The sequence below is a fragment of the Fusarium sambucinum genome, chromosome II (genome assembly GCF_050947815.1).
Source record: "Fusarium sambucinum isolate potato_lamoka chromosome II, whole genome shotgun sequence".
Lineage (NCBI taxonomy): Eukaryota > Fungi > Ascomycota > Sordariomycetes > Hypocreales > Nectriaceae > Fusarium > Fusarium sambucinum.
In genome coordinates this window covers 1,374,680-1,394,597 of record NC_139293.1, presented here as the reverse complement: position 1 = coordinate 1,394,597, position 19,918 = coordinate 1,374,680, and the positions used below count along the sequence as shown (strand labels likewise).

At 46.3% G+C, this 19,918-nt stretch overlaps 7 protein-coding genes across 7 annotated transcripts; 5 read left to right on the top strand and 2 right to left on the bottom strand.

Annotated features, from left to right (window-relative positions):
- Positions 1-3,023: 3,023 nt before the first annotated feature.
- Positions 3,024-4,326, top strand: FSST1_007251 (FAD-dependent oxidoreductase; the record flags this gene model as incomplete). The annotated part of the gene is made up of 2 exons (XM_083224015.1): positions 3,024-3,066; positions 3,116-4,326. The coding sequence occupies 2 exons, from the start codon at positions 3,024-3,026 to the stop codon at positions 4,324-4,326; spliced, it is 1,254 nt and encodes a 417-aa protein (XP_083083212.1).
- Positions 4,327-4,624: 298 nt separating this feature from the next.
- Positions 4,625-6,303, top strand: FSST1_007250 (general substrate transporter; the record flags this gene model as incomplete). Its single annotated transcript, XM_083224014.1, has 3 exons — positions 4,625-4,802; positions 4,855-5,642; positions 5,692-6,303. 3 exons carry the CDS (start codon positions 4,625-4,627, stop codon positions 6,301-6,303), a joined length of 1,578 nt encoding a protein of 525 aa, XP_083083211.1.
- A 1,450-nt stretch (positions 6,304-7,753) lies between these two features.
- On the top strand, positions 7,754-9,707 carry FSST1_007249 (major facilitator superfamily domain-containing protein; the record flags this gene model as incomplete). The annotated part of the gene is made up of 2 exons (XM_083224013.1): positions 7,754-9,192; positions 9,248-9,707. 2 exons carry the CDS (start codon positions 7,754-7,756, stop codon positions 9,705-9,707), a joined length of 1,899 nt encoding a protein of 632 aa, XP_083083210.1.
- A 1,000-nt stretch (positions 9,708-10,707) lies between these two features.
- FSST1_007248 (SDR family oxidoreductase) lies at positions 10,708-11,720 on the top strand (the record flags this gene model as incomplete). The annotated part of the gene is made up of 3 exons (XM_083224012.1): positions 10,708-11,073; positions 11,130-11,306; positions 11,367-11,720. 3 exons carry the CDS (start codon positions 10,708-10,710, stop codon positions 11,718-11,720), a joined length of 897 nt encoding a protein of 298 aa, XP_083083209.1.
- Positions 11,721-11,863: 143 nt separating this feature from the next.
- Positions 11,864-12,547, bottom strand: FSST1_007247 (uncharacterized protein; the record flags this gene model as incomplete). Its single annotated transcript, XM_083224011.1, has 1 exon — positions 11,864-12,547. One exon carries the CDS (start codon positions 12,545-12,547, stop codon positions 11,864-11,866), a length of 684 nt encoding a protein of 227 aa, XP_083083208.1.
- A 1,693-nt stretch (positions 12,548-14,240) lies between these two features.
- Positions 14,241-16,156, top strand: FSST1_007246 (Alpha/Beta hydrolase protein; the record flags this gene model as incomplete). The annotated part of the gene is made up of 4 exons (XM_083224010.1): positions 14,241-14,417; positions 14,465-14,981; positions 15,032-15,783; positions 15,830-16,156. 4 exons carry the CDS (start codon positions 14,241-14,243, stop codon positions 16,154-16,156), a joined length of 1,773 nt encoding a protein of 590 aa, XP_083083207.1.
- A 141-nt stretch (positions 16,157-16,297) lies between these two features.
- On the bottom strand, positions 16,298-19,661 carry FSST1_007245 (alpha/beta hydrolase; the record flags this gene model as incomplete). The annotated part of the gene is made up of 6 exons (XM_083224009.1): positions 16,298-18,314; positions 18,363-18,507; positions 18,554-19,058; positions 19,111-19,167; positions 19,212-19,449; positions 19,498-19,661. The coding sequence occupies 6 exons, from the start codon at positions 19,659-19,661 to the stop codon at positions 16,298-16,300; spliced, it is 3,126 nt and encodes a 1,041-aa protein (XP_083083206.1).
- Between the last annotated feature and the right edge of the window lie 257 nt (positions 19,662-19,918).

Below are 19,918 nucleotides of genomic sequence, written 5' to 3'. Positions count from 1 at the left end.
AGGTGCAGTGCCCAACCAAACCTGGCTTTACTTGATCTATTGACAGTACCCCTGCATTGCAGCACGTGCCACCACACCGAAGCACAAGCCTGAAAGCATTTACTGTATCCGTATCCGTACCTAAATCTAAATCCCATCCACGAGACAACAAATGCTATCCAATTATTTTCTTTCTTTTGCTATCTAACGTCCAAAAGCCGTTGAGGCGATAGTTGTTTGGAATGTCCTCAGCAAACCAAACCCTTTTCGTTATCGTCCAGTAGTTGAACTCTAGGAGCAATCCCCAGTTTAAAGACATGTTTTCAGGCATGAATCCACAAGTTTTACCTATAACACAATATTAATCAGTAACAGTAAAATGTCGCAAATCTATAACAACATCATCTATGCCATAATAGTAGACCTGCTATATGTTTTGCTGCAAAATGTGCTGTCGGCTAGGGAACGGCTTTAACGCTACAGCCGTCTTGGCTATCCGTTTCATGGATCCGGGGTTAACAAACTAGGACCTTGTTTCATGGTTGATGGACTGTTACGTTGGTTTAAGTCATGCTCTCGAGTACAGAACGTCTGTTGGCACAAGGAACAAATAATTGTATTGGCTCATTAGTCTAGATTTAAGCTTGCTAAACAACCTCCCCAAGTAGAGCCAGCAAACATAGTCGTCGAGGAATGTCCTTCTCTCCTTTGTATTGGTAGCCAACCTATATCCTCTGTAAGACGCATAGTATCCTGGCCTTCCCGCTACCATAAATCGAGTCTCGTTTGTTCGGTGGCTCATGGCCAAGAATCCATCATGGTCTGCAGTTTAACTCGATAACCAGTCCGCCAGGGTAAGAATATGCCTGTGAATTTACAGATACGTTCCAAACTCTGATGGCCCTTATCCCATAATTTGATGAATAATCGATTGATCAGCCACCAGATCGTATTAGAAACCAGAAATCCTCCCATTGTCCTTCGTCGCTCGGGTTTACACGATATGGCACCATGTTGTGATTTGGCCTGCGGCGAGGATCCTCCCGATTCCACATGTCCTCCCAGATGTTCTGACCAATATTTCTCAATTTAGGAGGAGGATCAGAGCCAAAGTACACCCACTCCTCACTCACCAAATGCCACGGATTGTAAAACCTGTTCCCAGTGGTAAATTTGCTGAAGTGCCGGAAGGTCCTTACAATGAATATGGCCAGCTCTTTGTGGCTCATTCTGTGAAGCCTTGTAAGCATGCTAAGGCCTTGCGAGGTAAGATAGACCATGTATTGCCTCAGATCATGATACATGTAAGCTTTCTGAAAGTAATATAAGAAGTACTTCTCGTCAGATCCGCTGTCCCAACTCCATCGTTGCCTGACGACGTTGCCATGGATAGATTTGAGACGTCCGGCAACAGCCGACACTAGATCCCAATGTTTCTGTAGTATGTAATACCGAATGCAGTAAAACCTCCCAAAGATACGGATGATATTGGACCGGTACCTGTGAAAAAAACATTTTCGTATTGTCCCAGCGATGTTTATGTATCTTGCGCTGTCGTGGTAAAATAACAGTCGTTTTCCACAGTAGTAAGTCAGGCAATAACTTTCAAAGTTGAAAGCCGCGTCCATAAAACGTCTTCGTTCCTCTCGCGTTAATTCTGTTGACAGCCGAGTAAGTTAAAGCTCCTCTGGCGTGGGCTCGGCATCGGGTCCTCTTGCTATCTTTGATGATGCTTGCTGTTGATATGTATCACAAAGCTTTATTGCATCCTCTTCAACCTCCCACATTGTACAGAGTGCAGCGAGTGAGAACTTGTGGAAACACGGTGGCTTAGATCCCTCGGTATTCTGGCTAAGAAGGGGCTCTATCCATCCCTCAACCACGAAGCTCGATAGAGTGTAGAAGCCTGTTTGTTGTCTCATATGGCGTAGACGCCCTGCCAACGCGAAAGAGGGAAGATCGACGTCGCCGAAACCAGCCAGCATGCGAGTAACAAACAGTTTTCGGTTCCCGAGAAAGTTATAGATAGATAACAACACCTTTTACCTGCGTCTCTGTGGCGACTCACTGACAATTTAAATAGAGATGCGAGCTTAATAACAGTGCCCCAGAAGTGCAACAATATGTAAAACACAGTAGTCGTCAATAAAGTCATAAGGTCAATATCAGACCAAAGCTTGTATCAATAGAACTTGTGAGAATACTTGCTATTCTGCGAGTCCAGAGCTCAAGTCATGAATGTTAAAGCACGGAGTTAATTTGGAAGATTTAAACTCTATCGAAAACTCATAAAAGCATAAATATAATAGAATAATGTTAGTAAAAGCTCACTGCTATCAAAGTTAAATAATTAATAGGAGAGGATCTGTCTGATTTCTCAACCAACCCAGGAGAGAGGGACTGAATTATTCCGTGGATTTGAGGTTGTTATCCCATGATACAGTCACGACTTACACGGAGCGGGAACGGGAACGGGGTTTTTCTTTAAGTTCCCGCACCGATCGTCGAGTGTAGCTAAACGATAACGAGGCTGCCACTATTTTTAGAGCCAATTCTCTGAATGGAGCTGAAAGCAAACGTCATCATCTCAGAACAACGGGAGCGTGGCACGAAGCCTCTGTCATCATTAACATCAGTAGTGTCAAAGTCGAGAAACCGTCGCTGTGGGAGATTGAACTAAGTGACCGTTGAAAGCGGTGCAACGTTGACTTGTGACAGAAACAGCATGGGAGAGTGGCTGCCACCCTATGCACAACACGTCCAGGTCGAATGAGATGCCTGAATTAGCTTAACGCGGCGTTCAGCAGGGCTGAACTTAATAGCCGGCCCACCCGTCGGGGTTCCATCTAGACCTGCAAAGTCCGGTTGTTTGATAGATGCGTTTGCTTGCACCGCCAGAATGAAGCAACATGGTGGCTGTGGTTATGATGGGAAAATGTACTTAAACGATGGGGGCACCAAGCCATCATGAGCTGTGATCAACCCTGTCTCTCAAGTTCAACTACATTCCTCTACCTTATTAAACATTTCTAAAACAGTTCAAAATGGGCAATCGGAAGATCGCAATCATTGGCGCTGGACCATCTGGTACGCATCAACCAGTCCAACCGATTGACTCCCCACTAACACATCACAGGATGCCTGTTAGCAAGACTTCTTCATCTCGCAGGAACAGAAGTAACTGTCTTCGAAGGTGAAGCTCATCCAAACTTCCGATCTCAAGGAGGTACTCTGGATCTGCACACAGCTACAGGCCTCGCAGCTCTCAAGGAAGCTCAGCTCTTTGATGAGTTTCTCAAACATGCTCGCTATGATGGACAATACATGGCCATCGTAGACAAGAATCTTGAATACCATCTCGAACGAAATGCGGTTGGAAAATACAACAAGATCGAAGAACGCCCAGAGATTGATCGTTCCAGCCTTCGAGAAATCCTGTCAAATTCACTACCCGAGGGTATGATCAAATGGGGTTACCATCTGAAAAAGGTTGAAGGTCGATCCCTTATTTTTGAACACACCACAATCGACGGGTTCGATCTTATTGTCGGCGCAGACGGTGCGTGGAGCAAGATCCGAAAGGAAATCGATCCAAATCTTGTCCCAGAATTTGCAGGCATCGGGATGTTTGAGTTGGAGATCACAGACGCTGAGAAGAACGCCCCAGAGCTGTCTAAGCTGGTGAACCGAGGAAGCGTCTTTGCTAGCACAGATGGCAACCGCACCAGCGTTCAACAGATGGGCGATGGCAGTTTGAACATGTACTGCAGTTTTGTGACGGACAACCCAGAATGGTTCAAGCCCGAGAACTGCGGCTACAACCCTCATGATCTGAAAGAGACAAAGAGGACGTTACTCGAGACCAAGTACAAGGATTGGGACACTCGACTCAGGCAAGCAATCGAACTAGCAAACGGCCGTTGCAACCCACGATCGCTTTTTATGCTTCCTGTTGGCAGCAAATGGGAGCACAAGCAAGGCCTGACTCTCATCGGCGATGCGGCTCATCTCATGACTCCTTATGCTGGTGAAGGCGTTAACCAAGCTCTCGACGATGCGATGCTACTTGCCAAAGCCATCAATGGAGCGGTTAACAAAAACGACCAGGAACTGGACAAGGCGATCAAGAGTTTCGAAGAGGTCATGTTTGCGCGTGTCGGTCCAGTTCAGGAACTCACATTGGGATTATTACAGGATTGGATGTACACACCTGGAGCGCCCAAGACTGTCATGGCAAAGTCAATGAGCAGACATGTAAAGCAGCGTTTGCCATGGGCGCTTCAGCCGTTGGGTGTGGCAGCTGTGCATGGTTATTATTTTTTGAAGAATAAGAATTTGGTGAGCTGAAGAGCTTCTGGTACAATTAATTGGATATGGAATGTAAGGATTGAATTACTGGTCGGAGTTCATAATTGGGATCATGCCGGAACTACCTATCGGTAGTTGTTATTGGTAGATGTTAGAGAATTACTTATTTTAATCAATGATAGCAGCACAAAGACATGTACCTCCTTGACTAGCCTCAGTTGCATAGCCCATGTGACCAGGGGTGCTGATCATCCATCATAAGAACCCAACCCCATGCCCATGACTTTTGCCGTACCATAGTATTGTGGAATTGCATCAAGGCAATCCGCACGATACAATGGACAGTTCCCAGGCGCCGCTGATTGCGAGCCATAGTGATGAAGAGGAGGAGCTTGAATATGCGACCGAAGGATCAAGGTCTCCCGTTGAAGCGGGCAAGACGGGAAGCGGAATGCCCAGCGCATTTGTCCTGGCCCTGACTTTCGCTGCTGGTATAAGCGGTCTACTTTTTGGATGTTTGTATTAATCTTTTTGAGTCGCAAAGGCGATGCTAACACTTTGCTCCAGATGACACGGGCGTCGTATCCGCTACCCTCGTTTCGATAGGAACCTCATTGTCGAACCGCGAACTCACCTCGATGGATAAATCAATCATTACTTCTTCCACGTCACTATTCGCCCTGATAATATCGCCATTTTCCTCCGTTCTCGCTGACCGTCTCGGACGCAAGCACGTCATCCTCTACGCCGACATTCTCTTTGTTGCGGGCGCCCTACTACAAGCATGGAGTTCTACGGTTCCGGTCATGGTCGCAGGAAGATGTATTATCGGTGCAGGAGTAGGCGCAGCCAGTTTCGTCGTGCCATTGTACATCGCTGAAGTGGCGCCCGCTGCGCACCGAGGGCGTCTGGTTACGCTGAACATTATGTTTATTACCTTGGGTCAGGTAATTGCCTACATCGTGGGATGGGCCTTTTCGACATATGGTTCCCCAGCGACAGGATGGCGTTGGATGGTAGGGTTGGGTGCGTTGCCTGCGATTCTACAGGGAGGCATGATCGCATTTATGCCCGAGACACCGCGATGGTTGGTCAAGGTTGGCAGATCCGCCATGGCCAAGGAGGTTATTCGACGAGTAAACGGCGATACATTACAGCACAATGCCGATGCAGTTATCAAAGAAATCGAGCTCGAAGTACGAGAAGAGCATGAGGCGGAACGATTGCGTGATCATCAGGCATCTGGACGGTGGGAGTGGCTGGGTGGATGGGGAGTTCTGATTAGTGAAGGCAGAAACCGCAGAGCCTTGGCTATTGCGTGTCTGCTTCAAGGACTACAGCAGCTTTGCGGCTTTGTAAGTGATCAAAAGGACTACGCTTTTACAAGTGCTAACCATATCGCAGAATTCACTGATGTACTTCTCTGCAACTATCTTTACAGTTATTGGCTTCCAAAGCCCTACACTTACCTCGATGGTAGTTGCAGTTACGAACTTTCTCGGTACTGTTGCTGCGCTGGGACTCGTTGATCACATAGGCCGGAGAAGGGTGCTACTGTACTCGATACCATTTATGATCGTTGGTCTGTTGCTGTCGGCGTACGGCTTCTCGTTCCTTTCGCTGGCAACAGGAATCAACACGACAGCCGGCGAACCCCCCGCCACGGCAGGACACGAAATGGCGGCCCTCACCATCCTTGTGAGTATCATGGTATACGTCGCAGCGTACGCGCTGGGTCTCGGTAACGTCCCCTGGATGCAAAGCGAGCTATTCCCATTGGCGGTTCGATCACTCGGTAGCGGTGTAGCAACGGCGACGAGCTGGGCCGCCAATTTTGTTGTAGGGTTGACGTTCCTTCCACTGATGGACTTGTTGAGTCCATCTTGGACGTTCGTTTTGTATGCGATTATATGTTGTGGTGGGTATTTCTTGGTTTGGCGCATCTATCCCGAGACGGCGGGGTTGAGTCTTGAAGAAGCGACAGCCCTGTTGGATGACGGTTGGGGCGTGCGATGATGTATCTAGATTTAGAACATAGGTGCTGTTACTACACGCTGACTTAGCATAGAAAGAATAAGAATGTTTGTTTGTTGGCCGTAGGATCGAGAGTGTTCCGTGGGTAACAAGATGGACTTTCGGCGAAGTGATGGACGGCTTATATGCGGTAACTAACGGCTTGCCGATCAGGAAATAAACAAAATAAATACAAAGAAAGGCGCAAGCTACGGGAATTGGAAATGGGAATCGCTGTGACCGAAAAGGTTTTACATCATCGTGCATGTCTAAGCTTCTTCGAGAAGCTTAAAGGTGGAACCACATTCGTATCAAACTCGGCCGGCTCCCTCCATTGGCTGGGATCTTTTGATGTTTCGCGACGAAGCGAAATGCGATGCGTGTAAGATAAGGGAGGATTCAGTTGATGGTGGTGAAGGCAGAACAATTCAACCCTCAGACAGGTGAGAGTTGCGAATCAAGACTTCAAGTTCATGCTGTCTCCATAGTCATAATAACTCAGGGGCATGTTCTCAGTAAACGAGTTGGTCCATGCTGTCGAAAATCTTGGATCTCAACATTCATACGGCAATGGATCTAGGGGAACGACGGGGGCTAATGTTAGTGAGTATCAGGGGCATGGGAACCTTTGAAGCCCAACAGTGGATAGAAACTGGACTGGAATTTTGATAGATTATCGTGCATCCATGCACGGCAACTCGGTTCCGTGGAGGCTTGAGATATACAGCCGAGAAAGAATTGATGGCTGACAAAGTGCATATCAGTAAGCTTGCTGCGTCAAACAAACTGATCAATAATCCAGCCCAGCGGATATAGCGTCTGTACTCGGATATAGGGCTCAGCTGCAGTTTGGTCTTCGCTGTAATCCAGTGCTCAGACCCTTGTCAAGCCCACTATAAGCCTGTGCGGCACCGTGCCGAACGTGGATGCCGAAGAACAAGTGGGTCTTTCTTCCGAAGCAAAGATTTTTTTACCAGGTTTGTCTTGTTCTCGACTGACTGTGTTCCTTGGGTGGATTGACACTAAAGGCTTGGGTGGATTCACTCATTACATGATACTTATACATGACTTCACCCCTTGATCATGAGCTTTTCTTTTGTGTTTTACTTCTTGCCATGACACTTTTTTCTCCTCTAGTTTAACTGTGTTACCAGTACTTATATTAATTGAGTCGATTCCTTCTTTCCATATATATCTGACTCGGGTCATTCTGACTGCTTGACTTGACCCTTTTCGTATTGGTTAGCGTCGCGATCATCTCGCTCTTTCCCGACGAACCATTATCGGACCCTAGCGTCATACTTGCCTGTTAGCTGCACTACAGCTTGGAACAACTTGAAGACTGGAAGTTTATATACTGGATATATTCCGCTCACCTCTGTTCTCTACAATATCTCTCCATATTACATTTCTTCCATTGTTACTTGACTGAACCCCATAAATTACACCAAAGATGTCGGGGAACATCGTGGATCAGGAGCTGCTTGATGCAGAACGCGCAGCTTCTCCTCAGCGCTACCAACGGCGAGACAGCAATGAAATCGAGCGAGTCATCTCTGCTTCTACCGTCTCATCATCATCGTCCGAGAATTCAGCCCGTCGACGAAGCCGCTCCATCGGCCAGTACAACAGCATTAGCCGTATATCAACACAGAACGACCTCGAGCGCCATCCCACCGAACTTAGCCGCATCCAAACCGCCCGCAGTCAGCACAATGCCACCGTTGGAGGTAGTCTACGTTCACGCACTGCTTCGCGCGCATCTAGGAAGCCTCTGCCCAACTTTGGAGCTGGAAAGCCTTATCCCCCTCCCTTACCTGAGCAGGAGCAGTATGTTGTCGAGTTTGACGGACCTAATGATCCTTTGCACTCGCAGAATTGGCCATTGAAGAAGAAGCTCATTACTGCTGCCGTTTTGGGGTTCACCACCATGACCTCTGCTTTTACATCCTCTATCTTCTCCGCTGCTACCATGGTTGTCGCTTCAGAGTACGGTGTTGACAACGAGGTTGGTTTGCTTGGAACTACCTTTTACGTTCTCGGTTTTGCTTTCGGACCTTCGCTCTGGGCTCCCCTCTCCGAGTTGAAAGGACGTCGTCTACCGATTCTCATCTCTATTTTTGGTTTCTCTCTCTTCTCAATCGCATGTGCTACCGCAAAGGATATCCAGACTATTCTCCTCTGTCGATTCTTCAGTGGTTTCTTTGGTGCTTGTCCTCTAGCCGTTGTCGCAGCTGTCTTTTCCGACATGTTTGACAACCGTACTCGAGGTACTGCCATTACTGTCTTCTCAATGTCCGTCTTCAGTGGTCCTCTTTTGGCTCCTTTCATCGGTGGTTTCATTGTTGAGTCTCACCTTGGCTGGCGATGGACCGAGTATCTTGCCTCCATCATGGGCTTCACTGCTCTTATTCTCGATGTCATCTTTTTGGAGGAGACTTATCCCCCAGTCATTCTCGTCTCCAAGGCGTCTGATCTACGACGTCGCACCAAGAACTGGGGTATTCATGCCAAGCAGGAGGAAATCGAGGTTGACTTGAAGGAGCTTGTCCAGAAGAACTTTTCTCGACCTCTGCGTCTGCTCTTTACTGAGCCCATCATCCTTCTACTCTCCATTTACATGAGTTTCATCTATGGTATTCTTTATCTTTTCCTTACCGCCTATCCTCTCGTCTTTGTCGGTGTTCACGGCTTCAGCTCTGGTCAATCCGGCCTTTGTTTCTTCGGTATGATTATTGGCCAGCTCATTGCAGGCGCTACAGTCATTGCTCAGCAGCCCTGGTATCTTCGAAAGCTCGCCGCCAATAACGGAATCCCCATTCCTGAATGGCGACTTCCCAATATTATGGCCGGTGGTGTCTCCTTTGCTATTGGCATCTTCTGGTTCGGATGGTGAGTAACACATTAACCCCTATATAATAACAGCAACAATACTAACCTCTGCTAGGACTGGATACACTGCCAAGATCCACTGGATTGTTCCCGCTCTGAGTGGCCTCTTCACCGGTTTCGGTCTCATGTCCATTTTCCTCCAGGCTCTCAACTACCTCGTCGACGCTTACCTCATGTTTGCCGCCTCCGCTATTGCCGGAAACACCTTCCTCCGATCTCTTTGCGGTGCTGGCTTCCCTCTGTTCGCTCGTCAAATGTTTGACGGTATGGGCATCCAATATGCCGCCACCCTTCTCGGCTGTGTCGCCGCCGTCCTTGCGCCTATCCCCTTCATCTTCTACAAGTACGGTGCCAAGATTCGCCAGAGAAGCAAGTACGCTCCCACTGCTCCTCCCGCTCCCGGATCTGGTTCCTCCACTGAGGAAGAGAAGGAGACCGCGAACGACACTGCTTTGGCGGCTGTCCGATCTCGACGTGACAGTATCGCAGGTGGTAATAGGAAGGAAACCGCATAATTTCACCACCATCTATTCACAACATATGCCAGTTAAACAACTAGCAACATTTAATAACATCGCACCATCTATCCTCTCGAAATCAAGGCGTTTTCTTTGGCTTGGGTCTGTTGGATGATGACGATGTAACGCGTTTGCCAAAAGTTATTTGTTTTTAGATACCATGTTAGGAAATTTGCTCTCAGATATATGTACTTCCCCATGATATAAAACGGCTATGGAACGTTTTGTCTTCATGTAATACCCTAATAAATACAAACATATTAAACTGAAAGACTCTTGGCCAGATGATTTGTTCTTGATGCCCTGTAGTCCTTATCTAAATGGGTATGAGTCCTTCATGAGATGATAAAGCAAATCGCATCTATACTCACACTGCACATCGATTGAGACGATTTAGCCTTACAAGGATCGACCACTGCATAGCCCAGGTACTCTTCAAATGAGAAACACAACTATATTTGTAAGCTTGCATTGAGAGAAACAAGCTTCTTCAAATGTAGCACCCCATTTTATGCTTATTTGAGATCCACAAAGCCAAGACTCTAAAAGAATGCTTCGGTACTTCGGACTCTCAAAGCCCGCCTTTGTCCGCGCGGAGTTCACTCCTCTAGCTTGCGGAGTGGAATTGCGTCGAGTGGTGGTGATATAAGAATTGGAGTTTCCTTGGCGTCCTATTATTCTTGTTGGACATCTCCAAGCCAAGCCTTTAGAGGCACCCTTCGGTGCTTCGGACTTTCAAAGCCCGTCTCAACTTGCATATTCTTACTTCTTTGGCTTTCGAAGGATCGTGAAATTACGTCGACACCTGATGCTAGAAGAATGTCCTCCGCAACCTGACAAATCTGATTTTAATCATAGAGAGTATATATTTTGCGGCGGATTGCTGACACAGAGAGTACCTATATAAATATTCATCTCTTTGCCCGTCATATTATCGCTGTATCAACATCCAGCTTCATTCATACTATTCAACTTTCTATTTACAAACAACGCCAAGATGCCTCAGCATATCACTGTTCTTCCAGCTTCAACAAAAGCTGGACGAGAGACAATCCGGGTCCTCTTAGCTTCTGACAGCAAAACTTCTGTTCGAGGTGTTTACCGAGATCCATCCAAGGCACCACCCGAGTTCACCAAGAATTCAAACTTTGAAGCTGTCAAAGGCGACGTTGGAGATGGCAACAGTCTAGATTTTACAGGCTCAAATGCTGTCTTTTACATCCCCCCGCCTACCTATGACGGTACTAATCAAGGTGAATGGGCGACTCGAGCTGCTACCAATGTGAAGAAGGCTTTGAAGGATGCAAACGTCAACAGGCTCGTCATCCTTTCGGCCATTGGTGCCCATAACTCAAGCGGTATCGTAAGTCTATGAGAAACATGTCTCCTTTGACCAGTGATAAAGCTAACTGATCAAAGGGCGTTCTCAGGTTGAACCATATATCGGATGAACTTTTGAAAGATTCTGTACCAGAGGTTGTGATAGTCAGACCTACCTACTTTTTCGAAGATTTTGCACACCTCCTTGAAGCCGGAAAAGAGAAAAATCCTACTATACACTCTTGGATCACGCCTATTGATTACAAGATTCCTCTAGTGAGTAACTTCCAGACCTTTGAAGTGAGATGAAAATCAATACTGACCTTCAACTTCAAGGTTGGGCTCAAAGACGTAGCTTCAAACGTCGCAAACTCTCTCCTCGCCTCAACTGCTAAGCCTAGCCCGCATTACTTCAACTTATTCGGTCCCCGAGCCTACGGTTCTGTTGATCTCAAAGATGCAGTCGAGGAAATCACTGGCAAAAAGGTTGAGCTGAAGCTTGTCGAGGAGGACCAACTGCTGGACTACTGGAAGCAGATTGTTCCGGAAGCTTATGCCGAAGAGTTTAAGGAAATGACAACTGCTGGATTTTCAGGTGGAGTTATTGCCAAGGATTTTATCTATGATGAGAAGACTATTAGGGGGGAGCAGGAGCTGGTGGACGCTTTACGCTCTTTGTATAAGAACTAAATCAGCGACTAATATATTGGAATTCATAGAGTCCTGGCAAATTATCAAGTTATAGATCTGATTAATTATTCATGTTAATTTTAAATACCCATGATTAAGTTATTAGTGATCAAACTACCCCCAGACAACACGAATCTATATGCTTATAACGCTCCAACTATCAAGTGAAGGAATCCAACCACGACTCCTACGCCTAATAAGCTCTGAAGCGGTGTGACATTCAAAGACGCTGCGCTTGCCGGATTCAAATCCCTTGCACACGCCTTCCAGCAAGCATACGACTTTCGGCTGTACTCTTCATCATCCTTGTCTCCTTTATAGTACAGATCATAGCAGTCCCTAACACAACCAAAAGCCGAGCAGGAAACCTCATCTTGGTCACCTGTACTCCGGCCGTCCAACTCCGCCTTACTCCAAGTTCCGTTCAACCCCGACATATCTGTCCTTGCGCTGTAATCAAAACCCGTGACTCGCCTGCCATTCTTTGAGTTGGTAAGACTAGATGAAAGCATGATACGTGTGCCATCAGGAGCCACGTCGGGAGGAATGGTGATGTTGACTTGTGTTTGATCTCGAGGAACTAGATACTGGAGCCAACAAACAGGTCCTGTGCCCCATCCGGGTGGTGTCAGGGCGAGATAGACACGATAAGAGTCGGTTGCTCTTCCATTTTCAGAGTTTGGATCAATATTCTGCTTGATTGTGACGTTGAAGGTTTTGCCGGCTGTCATGTTATAGGGGATGTCATAGTAAGCAGCGTGAACGGTTGGGATGACCGTAAAGAGAGTGAAGGCGGTCACCCGGAGAAGGAACGTTATGAGCTCCATAACATGTTATTTTTAACGAGAGTGGGTTTGAGAGAAAGAGCCTGGTAAGGCTGAGCGAGTATATGTTTGTGTAAGAGGGAGAATAATGAAGTGAGACGAGATAAAGCGAATTTCAAATTAGATCTAACTGTTCATGGTTGACAAAATTATGGGACAGGGGTTCTTAGCCTGTGTCCACCGCGCCAAGCCTGACTGGGCAGGCCATCGTGTAAGACGATTTGACTGGGATTTAACCACAACTAGGATGGTAGGAAACTCAAGACATAAGCTTAATTACATTCGTACATAAAAAGGAAATAACGAGAGCAGGTACAAAGTACCATCAGAAGAATAAACAGAATAAAAGCGAGTCTGAGATGATATGAACTACTCATCTAAATCATTTCGTCTCTTATTGAAAAAGTATCAAGTTCCTGGAACTTAGCCGCCTCCTTTCCAGAGTCAGACAGGGCCCCCCCTCGGAAGTCTATCACTTCAAATTCCTCAGGACCCGCGATCGTCGAAGACATGATCACTAAACGTCCAAGGATGTCAACAAACCAAGTGATTTGTCTTGTATCTCTGCGCTGATCGCCGGAAATACGCTTCTGCAGAACCTTCGAGGTCAGCGCCTCTCCTTCCTTGGAGTAAACGACCAGTAACGTGCATCAAACCTCAAAATATTCACGCAACAGAAGTTAATTTTACTTCGAATCTTAATAAAGTTGAGAAATACACACAATCATCTGCTTGGCGTGTTTGTGATATATTCTTTTAAACTCCTTGCGCCGCTTCATGAGTAGGAGCGTAGTATTTTCACCAAGAGGGCAGAAAGTCTAAAGGATGTTCAACATATTAACGCATGAGAAGTTGCCTACAGTTACCCATCTGGTTTTATCACTTACGCCACCATTCACGAACGTCGTTTGGATCAAATCGAAGCTTATTATGTTCACAACCCCTGATTCTGTGCCTGGCAAGCCTTAACCGAGCCCGTCGGGACGATCAACTAGAACAGCTCTATGTCCTACGTTGTGTTCACGGTAGAGATGGTTGTTTATAGAAAAGAGTAGCTGAACTGCTGATGCTTTGGGCACGATTGACAGAACATCGTCTTGCAGAATCATGGCCTTCTCATACGTGGAAAGATTATCGGCTAGGTAAAAGCCTCCTTTGTCACTTTAGAGAGTTCGTCAGGCTCAATTGTTTACAGCAACTGTTGTTTCTTCTAATGGGTCTCATCTCAACGAGACTTTGGAGAGTGACGATGCGGCACTGCATACTGGAAGTCCCAAAATGTTATATATCTATATATCAGTTGCTTCTCAAAAACTCGCAAAGTTCCTCAATACTACAATAACATTGAAATTTTGAACAAGGACATATGAAGTATCTAAATCTGCCAAGAATTATAACTGTAGGACTACACCTTTTCAGTCCGGATAGACGGCCCTTTGGATAAATCCTCCGGTAATGATCGCCACAAATGACTAGAAACGTCGCAGCAGCTTGACATCGAAGATTCTTCTATGCAATTTAGCCAGCTTGGCGTTGGCGTTAGATACAACTCGACATCAATATGATGACTGGTTGATTAGCCTGATTATAGGAGCAAATACGACATTAAGCATATATAAATTGAGGGGTTGTCTCTCGACCAGATTCGCATAAATCTTGATCATCTCATTATATGCTCAATTTAACTGGCAGAAAGATGAAGTTTAGCTCGTTGATAGAGACTTGTTTCACCCTTAGTTGGCCCCTGGAAGTTCTAGCTTCAACGCAGACAAAGACCTCTTCACCTACCGTCACTGTAAAGAATGGCACATATGCTGGAGTTTATAATCAGCAATATGATCAAGACTACTTTCTTGGAATACCCTTTGCTCAGGTGAGTCTCCTCGCGATGTCTTGGTATGAATAGCTTACACTGCTCAGCCTCCTGAACGGTTCTCAGTAGCTCAAGGGCTCAATTCTTCGTGGGATGGGGTGAGAGAAGCCACAGAGTTATCAATTCACTGCCACGGATATGGAACCGACCAAGATGGATATAAGCAATCCGAAGACTGCCTTTATCTCAATGTCATTCGACCTGCCAACCTAAAAACCACATCAAATATCCCTGTGGCCGTTTGGATTCATGGAGGAGGTCTTGTCCAGGGCGGTGCTTCAGACATGAGATACAACTTGTCTTTCATCGTCGAGCAGAGCACTGCTCTCGGTAAGCCTATCATCGGCGTCGGCATAAACTATCGTCTTTCCGCATGGGGATTCCTCATTGGAAAAGAGGCCTTGAAAGAGGGTTCTACTAATATTGGCTTCCGCGATCAAAGACTTGCACTCCACTGGATTCAAGAGAACATCAAAGCTTTCGGTGGTGATCCTAACAAAGTCATCATATTTGGAGAAAGTTCAGGTGCTGAGAGTGTTTGGGCACAAGTCTTTGCATACAATGGTCTGTCGAAAGAAATCCCCAACTTGCGAAACATTTTCTAACGAAAACAGGACGTGATGACGGTCTGTTCAGAGGAGCAATCGGCCAGTCTAGTTTCGGTGGTCCTCGGTATCGTGGTAATCACAACGCAACTGATGCAATGCAAGATACATACGACAGATTCGTTGGCATGATCCCATCATGCTCTGATTTGGTAGGATCGGATAAATCTCTACCTTGCCTGAGACAAGCTCCCTTTGACGAAATCAACAGCGCCATTTGGGCCATGAAAACCCGTATTGAATGGGCTCCAGTCCTGGACGGAGACTTCATTGCAGATTACGCTACTAATCAACTGGAAAACGGGAACTTTGTCAAAGTGCCACTTCTTATAGGCGCCAACACGGACGAAGGGACGTCCTTTGGTAGAAACAGAACATCCGATCGTGGAAACGTCAATACTGATGGAGACATGAGGGATGCTATTGGAACTGCAATCCCACCTCAAGCAGAAGACACGACAGGACAGACGGTGGACGAGCTTACGGATGAGTTGATGGAGTTGTATCCCAACGATCAAAGGGTCGGGATACCATCTTTGGAGTCTTGGCCATATATCATCAAACCAAATGATTCGTACGCCGAGGTTCATGGAGCTCAATTTCGTCGGTCGTGTGCGCTATTCGGAGACTTGATTATACAATATCAAAGAAGGCGTGCAAACAAGATCTGGGCCAAGAACGGGATTCCCAATTATGCGTACCGCTTCAACATCAAGCCCAATGGGCAACCAGAGTATGCTGGGGTGACTCATTTCCAAGAGGTAGGTAGAGTTGCTTGATCATCCTTCTATATACTGACTTTACAAGGTTGCTTTTGTGATGTACAACATCAACGGAGACGGATATAATCGTAAACCTTTCGGTGGTGAAGGATCATATCCGGAAAATGCAAAGGCAATGGCAAAGACTATGACTACTGCATGGATCAATTTTTTCAATACTCTTGACCCCAATGGAGAGACAGGGAAGGGGATTTTCAGTGGCAAGAAATGGCCTCTTTATGACTTGTCTGATGGTCCTGATGGAGAGAGTATCGTTTTCAATATCAATGGCTCTGACATTGAAGTAGACGATTGGAGATCCGATGGTATGGAGTGGATGGCTAAACACGCTTTGGATGTTTTTGGTTACTAGCGGAGGAAGTTTGAGTGTGAGTATTTAATTAGAAATACATAAGTATCACAACTAGCGTTGTATATTGTAAGGTTTAATAAGATCCATCATGGGACGGAAGACCAAATTATATTCATTAACAATTTTGTGAAGTACAAGACACTAAACTTCCACCTGACTATTTACATCAACTGCCTTCGCATTGGCATCAAGCCTATCCGCCATTTCTATTGCCTCTTCGCAGTCCTTCAGACGCTCACACGCATCCAGAGTATCAAAATGATCAGCCCCGAGTACCTTTGTCCGCAGCCGGACACACTCCTGCAATAACTTCTTCGCATCCCCAAGCATATCTACATCAGGGTATAAATGTCTGTCATCCATAAATACCTTTCCAAACAATGTCCAAATAGCAGCAAGACCGTACATGCTCCCCAAAGTGAAGGAGTGTTCTTCGCCGAGGACTCTTTTGCTGACTTCTAGAACTTCTATTTGGATCTCCTCAGCTTTTCCTAGCTCGCCTAGATCGGCGAGCGTTGAAGATAGATTCGCTTTGCTGTGGAGTGTTTCGGGATGCTCCTCGCCGTAAATTCTGATTTTGGCTTCTATCACCTTTCTTTTCATTTCCTCTGCTTCTTTCCCTTCGAATAACGTTGCGAGGTTATCCAGTGATCGGATCGTGTCAATGTGATCTGCCCCAAGTACACGTTTCCTAATCTCAAGAACACGTGTGTGCAGCTCTCTGGCTTCGTTCATTTTGCCTTGGTCGTAATAGTTCACAGCAAGGTTGTTCATGGCATCGAGAGTTTGTTGGTGCTCTTCGCCTTTAAGTCGCTTCCATGTTTCTAAGATGAGCGTGTAGAGCCTTCCTTCTTCTTCCCATCGGCCTTGGTTCCCTAAAGTTGACGCAAGGTCAGAGGTAAGAACTAGGGTCTCTACGTGGTCGTCTCCAAGCAACTCCTTTCGAATCTGGAGTCCCTCTCGTTGTAGTCTCTCCGCTTCGGACAATCGACTCTGATGTCTGCAGAATGATGCGACCCTGTGAAGTAGTGATGCCCTGAGGAGCCTATCTTCGTCCGATTCTGTCTTTTGTGCGTCAAGCACAGAATATGCATGTGCAAGATATGCGGTGCATATCGGAATATCCTCAAAGTCGGCGTACGGATACCACCACGAAACTGCTTCCATAGCTTCCCTCGCGCACTCAGCCAGTCTACCCTTCCTGGACAGCCATGTTCGCGTCACCAACTGCACAAGACGATGCATGTTGTGATCACCACCTCTCTCAGCGCGAATGAAACAAAATGCTTTAAGAACTCCAAGTGCTTTGACAAGTTGCATCCTAATGTTGGACTCTGCGCGCTTCTTATCTTCACCATAGAACTCGAGGAACTCTAGAGGTATAGCTTGTCGATCGAACAAGCTCATCAAGGATAACAGTTCGGCGGCGAAGGGATATTGTTTCTCAATTTGCTGGAAAGACAGCATCCAGGTTTGTGCGACGGCTCGAGGGGTATCCGAGTCTCTACCAACGGCCTCGAACTCTTCTTCTAGGAGTTGTATGATATCATCCTCACTGCCGTTAAGCAGTTCGAGGTATTCATCAACTGTAATACAGTTCTCCTGTATGAAAGCAGCTGCCTGGACTAGTGCAAGTGGGAGGAATTCCAATCGGGATGACAATTGTAAAAGAGTCTCCAAAGACTCGTCTCCTTGGTGTAGTCCTTGTCGCAAGAGCTGAGTCGCCTCATACTCGTCCATTTTGCCCACTTCAATAGGGCGCTTGCCCTTTAATAGTCTTGATCCCACTTGCATGTTCCTTGTCGTGATAAGGACAGTGCCGTTCGCACACTCTGGTATGAATTCCGAAAGGCTATCTTCTTCTTTATCAGACTTGGAATTTGGCAAATCCGTTGGTTGTGGGAAGAACAGTTGCATATCGTCAGCGTTATCAACGATCATCATCCACTGTCCGCTTTCGTCACTCTCAAGCCAGTCCTTGACAGTAGACAAGACGTCAAAACTCGGGTCATCATAACCAGGTATCTTGCATGCTTTAGCGATCTTGGTATACGCTTCTGAGAATCGCTCAGCACTACTGGCATGGACCCAAAAAACAGACGTGTTTTTGGAGACACCTTGTAGCCATCGCGAATAAGCCAGTGCAATCTGGGTTTTCCTATACAAATTAGCTCTCTCCGTCTTTGATAACTATTGAAAAACATACCCAACTCCACCGAGGCCATGGAGTGCGGCTCTCCGATGAGTTTCATTTTGGGAATCAATGCCTGTATGGCCTAGCTGAGTCTTGAGCAGTTCGAGGGTCTCGGATCTTCCAACGAAATCTGGATTATAAGAATATGGTACGAGACCTGTGGGTTGTTAGTATGTATCTTGCAAATGGAAGCTCTCACCTACAATGCGCTACTTGCTGCTTCTGAAATTTACCCTGATACCGTCGTATCTTGTTGATCCAACGCTTGAGCTCACCACATATAGCAACGAAACCAGGCTCATCTGCACTATTAAACTTTGTCATATCCGAATGGTTCTTGTGGATTCCAATCGATATATAACCGGGCAGTATTGCGGAATGCTTCGGGACGACCAGTCCTACTCCCTTCTTGGGCAATTCTTCGTAGAAACATGTGATTTCTATCGTATTGGTTTCTGTTTTGCTGCGAGTCATGACAAGAGCTTGGAAGCTGTCCTTAATGCGAGCCAATACCTCCGAATCTGGTGTGAGAACTTGGACAATGTCACTATTCGTGTCTTTAATCATTCCGACAGAGCGTGAAACCAGCTCTCCCATCTTGGCGAGACTTGATCCGTGGTGTGGAGTCCCAAGAAATATGACTCCCCGGGTGAAGTTTGCAATGTCTTGTAGATGTTGCTCGGAGCGCTGTTTTGCTGCTACAAGTGCCTGGTTTCTGTGTAAGTGGATGGGCGAAAGAAGTTGGGATGGACACCTTTACATCTTGACAAACAAGTCCACCCAGACTATGACAAACAAATATAATGGGTCTTTTGTTCTGAGTATGTTAGTTGAATCCAACAACGAGGTTCCAACACTTACTGTGCCATCACCCTGTCGAAGCGATGCAAGAGCCGCCACGAGATTAGACGCATGGTTCGAGATTCTATTCAGTGATGGAACATTATCCTTACTAACGACAATCGCATCATAAGAGTAAGTAAGAATACGAGCAGTACCCAACTCAAACGGAAGGAGCGCCTTTGGCCATGGTTCATTTGAGCCTTTGCCTGTCCATGTTTTCAGACAGTCTCCTTTAAGCCCATGGACAAAAACAACACTGGTCATGATTAGACAACATGTCAATAATCGGTGTCCATAAACTTACTCAATATCGTCACTTTTAGAACTATGTAGGACCTTTATTCCGGAGTACAAGTGAACTGTTCGAGTTCGGGGCAAAAGTTGTGGTGATAGCTCAGGAATAGGCGTCTCATCAACATGAACTGGAGTGGTCTTTGAACGGAACACTCGTCGCAAAGATGACAGCATTATAAACTAACGCTATAAGATCAAAAGAATAACTAAAACTGAAAATACAAACAAGCATTAAACAAAAGGAATGGGATGATGTGGTTTCATAAGGATTCCTGGCATTGCTCTAAGCGCCCAACTCACCCGGAGACGCTTATAAGCGCCAGGCTCTGGGGATGCGGTGGGGGTATGTTTCATCGAATTTGATGTTGGTTATGTCTATCAAATGACATTTGCAGTTTATACAGGGTACATGCATGGTAGAAATGGAAGGA